We start from the raw sequence: 4,550 nt of genomic DNA, 5'->3' as shown, positions 1-4,550 counted from the left end.
CACAAGAGAGGTAGCTTAGTATGCTAGTGACGATGATTTTATATTTACCTCTAGCATTCCTCGCGCTTATATGTCTAGCACATGTGATGTTTCTTCCCATTGGTTGCTAGATGAGGATGCAATCTTCCACATCACACCATGTCGTGAGTGATTAAATAGTCATGACATGTGCCGCCATGGTCCATCTTCTCCCTAGTCCCGACCAATGTTCGGACATTTTTCCAAACACACAAAATTCCTTTCCTTGAATTTGCCAAGAGGAAATTTTAAAAATTATGGGGCGGAATTTTTCTCTATTATGGGGCGGAATTTCTCCTTTTCCCCTTGCTGTGAACCGGCATTTTAAAAATTGAAAATGGCAAAATATTAGGCTGAATTTTTCTCTATTATGGGGCGGAATTTCTCCTTTTCCCCTTGCCGTGAACCGGAATTTTAAAAATTGAAAACGGCAAGATATTAAGCTGAGACACGTCACAAAAAAGGGCAATTATGTCTAAAACTAATGAAGCAATTCATCTCCAAACCTTACTCTCTCATCATTTATTTAATATAACATTTTATTTCATTTCTCTCTCTCTCTCTCTCTCTCTCTCTCTCTCTCTCTCTCTCTCTCTCTCTCTCTCTCTCTCTCTCTCTCCTCTCTCTCTCTCTCTCTCTCTCTCTCTCTCTCTCTCTCTCTCTCTCTCTCGGAACAGGCGGCCAGGTAGTTTTCAATATAACATTTCATTTCATTTTTCCCTCTCCCTTGCTTCTCTCTCTCTCTCTCTCTGGGAACACAAGCGGCCAAGCCATTATCTCTCTCTCTCTCTCTCTCTCTCTCTCTCTCTCTCTCTCTCTCTCTCTCTCTCTCTCTCTCTCTCTCCTCTCTCTCTCTCTCTCTCTCTCTCTCTCTCTCTCTCTCACCTGCTGCCAAGGCCGCTTCTCTCTCTCTCTCTCTCTCTCTCTCTCTCTCTCTCTCTCTCTCTCTCTCTCTCTCTCTCTCTCTCTCTCTCTCTCTCTCTCTCTCTCTCTCTCTCTCTCTCTCTCTCACCATGCAGCCGAAACGCACGGAACACAGGCCGCATGAATGCGGGACCGTGCATAAGTGGAGGTCAAGGGAGGCCCGTACGTAGCACGAAGGCCGTCTCTCTCTCTCTCTCTCTCTCTCTCTCTCTCTCTCTCTCTCTCTCTCTCTCTCTCTCTCTCTCTCTCTCTCTCTCTCTCTCTCTGCGTGCAGTCCAGAGCTGATCGCACGCCTGCAGTGCACACCACCAGGATTGGCCAGATGAAGGAGGTAGCGCCACCTGGCAGTCGAAAAAACCTCCCCTTTTATCTATAGTATAGATAGGTCGTTTGGTCTTTTGAAGACGTTAATATAACATTTCATCTCTCTCTCTCTCTCTTCACACACACACACACAACATTTGACGACGTGATCTCTTTCATATTATCGACCTATCTTGATCCAATCAATGCCGCCCTACTATTTACACACACACACACACACACACACACAGAGGGAGAAGAAAAAGAAGAAGAAGAAGAGAGTTTTAACGTCGTAGGAAACTATCCCAAGGGCGAGCTGTGAGAAAGAGAGAGAGAGAGAGAGAGAAAAAAGAAAAGGGGGGGGGGGGGGGGGGTTTGACCTTGCTCTCACTTTTTTTAAAATTGATCTCATAGGTCATTTGGGCTTTTTTTAAATCTCATAGGTCGTTTTGGCCTTTTGAAGACGTTAATATAACATCTCATCTCTCTCTCTCTCTCTCTCTCTCTCTCTCTCTCTCTCTCTCATGCGACATGCATGGCGGCCTGTGAGCACCTTAAGCAAACCCTGCGCCATGCTCTGTCATCTTTATGGCTACCTCTGACTGAGCCCAACAAAGGCGGACAGTTGGACTCTCTCTCTCTCTCTCTCTCTCTCTCTCTCTCTCTCTCTCTCTCTCTCTCTCTCTCTCTCTCTCTCTCTCTCTCTCTCTCTCTCTGGTGCGCGCTTGGAAGAGAAAGCGGTGCGCCCTCTCTCTCTCTCTCTCTCTCTCTCTCTCTCTCTCTCTCTCTCTCTCTCTCTCTCTCTCTCTCTCGCTCAGCAGCCCGTTTGAAGGACTCTCTCTCTTTCTCTCTCTCTCTCTCAGCGGCCCGGTTGCAGTGCACACATCTCCGGAGCTGGCCGGTTGAAGCTGCTCACGACACGTGTTGGGGGGAGGGGCCGGAATCCCTTCCCCCATTATCTATTAGTATAGATGGCACACACAAAGTCTTTTTTTGTAGCAATACCCACAAATCCCGAGGGTTAAGGCACAATTGAGCGTCTGTGGGTAGCTTACCAAGGTTGCTTCGTCGCGCTTGAACCAATGACGCGAGTCACGGAGGACGAGTACTCAACCAACCAAGCTAGCTCCTTTGGATCTCTCTCTCTCTCTCTCTCTCTCTCTCTCTCTCTCTCTCACACACACACACACACACACACACACACACACACACAAAGTCTTGTACGCAAAAGAGATACCAAGTTCCAACTCACTTGGGTGATGTGAAAAAATCATTCCAATTAGTGCATTTCCTAGTTCTTACTATCATACATGACACTCACATTACAGTAGAAGTCTTTGTGAGGCTATGTGACACTAACAAAGTATATTTCTTATCTTGGTTCGATGATTAACTCTCTTCACTATCTTCATTACTAAATTTGTAGCCGTGTTGCCTTGGTTTGTAGTGTTGTGAATATCCTCGAACAAAGGAGTTTTACAACATAGCGAGCGAGCGAGAGTGTTCGCATGTGGACGCCGGGAAACAACCTGTCTTTGTTATTTGGACACTTATCTTCCAAATATGTGAATGTGTGGTGTGAGGTTGTTGAAGACGAGCTAGACTAGCACAACTTGTGACATTCCATTTGCATTGGAAACATCAAGGGAGGAGAGAGATCTTGTAAGGTTACATAGGGAAAGGGAGGCATCATCGAAGGTGGAGAACGAGAGGTGGTGCGTGGGGTCTAAGGATGACAAGTGGAGAAGCTCTCGAAGAAGGTCGTGAAATTGAGGAGGGAGGGGGTGGTGGTGGTGGGAATGGTTGCTATGAGATTTGGAGGAGTGTATGAATTGAAGGATGTGCTCGAAGAAGGGGACTTGGCAAGGGATGGCAAGGGCTCCCTCGTGGTGGAAGCCCATCTCTTCTTCAGTTTTCTTAAGAAGGGCTCTAAACAAGGGGTGGCTCAAGTAGGACGTTTTGATCACAAAGCGTTGTCTGTCCTCGCCAACATAGACGGCAAGGTGGCCCGCGGGAACGCCACCTCCCTTTGAGGGCATGGACAAAGAGCGTGTGGTGTGAGCGCGGCCTGCACGTCTGGCGCTTCGGACATCGGAGAAGCTGTGCGCCTTCTTCAGCGCTTTACGTCGCCACCACTTCAGCATCTCCGCAAGGCGGACCATTTGATAAAGCCTAGAGTGAGACATGGCGTGTGTGTGTGTGTGTGTGTGTGTAGAGAGAGAGAGAGAGAGAGAGGTGCGTGCTCTCCCTAGGCGATGGGATGCACCTGTGTATGTGATGGCTGAATGAAGGTGGCAGAGAGAATTAGGGGGGATCGATATGAGCTCAAGCTCTGTGTGTGTGTGTGTGTGTGTGTGTGTGTGTGTGTGTGAGAGAGAGAGAGAGAGAGAGAGAGAGAGAGAGAATTGGATGTAGGCAGGAGCAGGGGGGGGGGGGGGGGAGAGAATTGGATGTAGGCAGGAGCAGGAGGGAGGGGGGGGGGGGGGGGGGGGGGCATATATGGACTCTGGAGGGTGCGCGCGCTCTTCTCTGAGAGTGCGGCGAACCTCAAAAGACAGGAAGATAGTACAATGGCTTCGTACCTTGTTTTGTTAGGCTTCGAGTAAGTTTAGCTTATCTTGTCCCTCCACTTCCTAAAACGTATCGTGGCCATTCTTCACCTTGGAGAGTCCCCCTTCCTCGTGGTCTAATAATGCCCCCCCCCCCCCCCCCCCCCCCCCCCCCCCCCCCCCCCCCCCCCCCCCCCCCCCCTCTTTGGTTCCCTTGTCCCCACAGTCTCCACCCTACACCCCTCTCTACCAGGGCCCCATCCAATCTTAAAAAAATTGGGGCAAAATCTCATGTATTGGATATGCTTTGAAATTGCAAAAAAAAGTCTTTCTCCACAATTTCCTTACCGTAAAAGTTTGGTAGAAAGCTGGGACATTGAACACCTTACAAAAGCATGGGGAGAGAGCTTCAACTTCCACCTCTAATTTGTGATTCTCCACATTTTTCAAAGGAGAATTTACGACATTTTTATTTACCTATATGCTTTTTGGCTAAGATCGCATGCCGTGAATCATCAAGTTACGATACTGCACGTATCAAGAACAACAGAGTACAAACATGTGGAAAGCTAATGCGAACTCTAAGCAACCCCGAGCTTTGTTTTGTCGGCTTTCATCTACTTACCTCACAAAGTTGCACACTTCATTGAATTGGGCTTTGCACAACTCGTGAAAGATACCACTTGTGCACTATTAGGTTCCACTCCCTTAGCACTATGTTGTGAAAGCTACCACTTGGGAGCATTGGCTTGGCAC

General features: G+C 48.2%; 1 protein-coding gene across 1 annotated transcript; it reads right to left on the bottom strand.

Moving 5' to 3' along the window:
• Positions 1 to 2,502: 2,502 nt before the first annotated feature.
• Positions 2,503 to 3,927, bottom strand: LOC147462333 (protein SMALL AUXIN UP-REGULATED RNA 54-like). Its single transcript, XM_086525975.1, has one exon. The coding sequence runs from the start codon at positions 3,429 to 3,431 to the stop codon at positions 2,844 to 2,846; it is 588 nt and encodes a 195-aa protein (XP_086382101.1). The 5' UTR covers positions 3,432 to 3,927; the 3' UTR covers positions 2,503 to 2,843.
• Positions 3,928 to 4,550: the final 623 nt, after the last annotated feature.

Source organism: Adiantum capillus-veneris, chromosome 2 (genome assembly GCF_014529385.1).
Source record: "Adiantum capillus-veneris isolate H3 chromosome 2, ASM1452938v2, whole genome shotgun sequence".
Lineage (NCBI taxonomy): Eukaryota > Viridiplantae > Streptophyta > Polypodiopsida > Polypodiales > Pteridaceae > Adiantum > Adiantum capillus-veneris.
The sequence above is the reverse complement of the archived record's forward strand: the minus strand, read 5'-3'. Positions and strand labels throughout refer to the sequence as shown.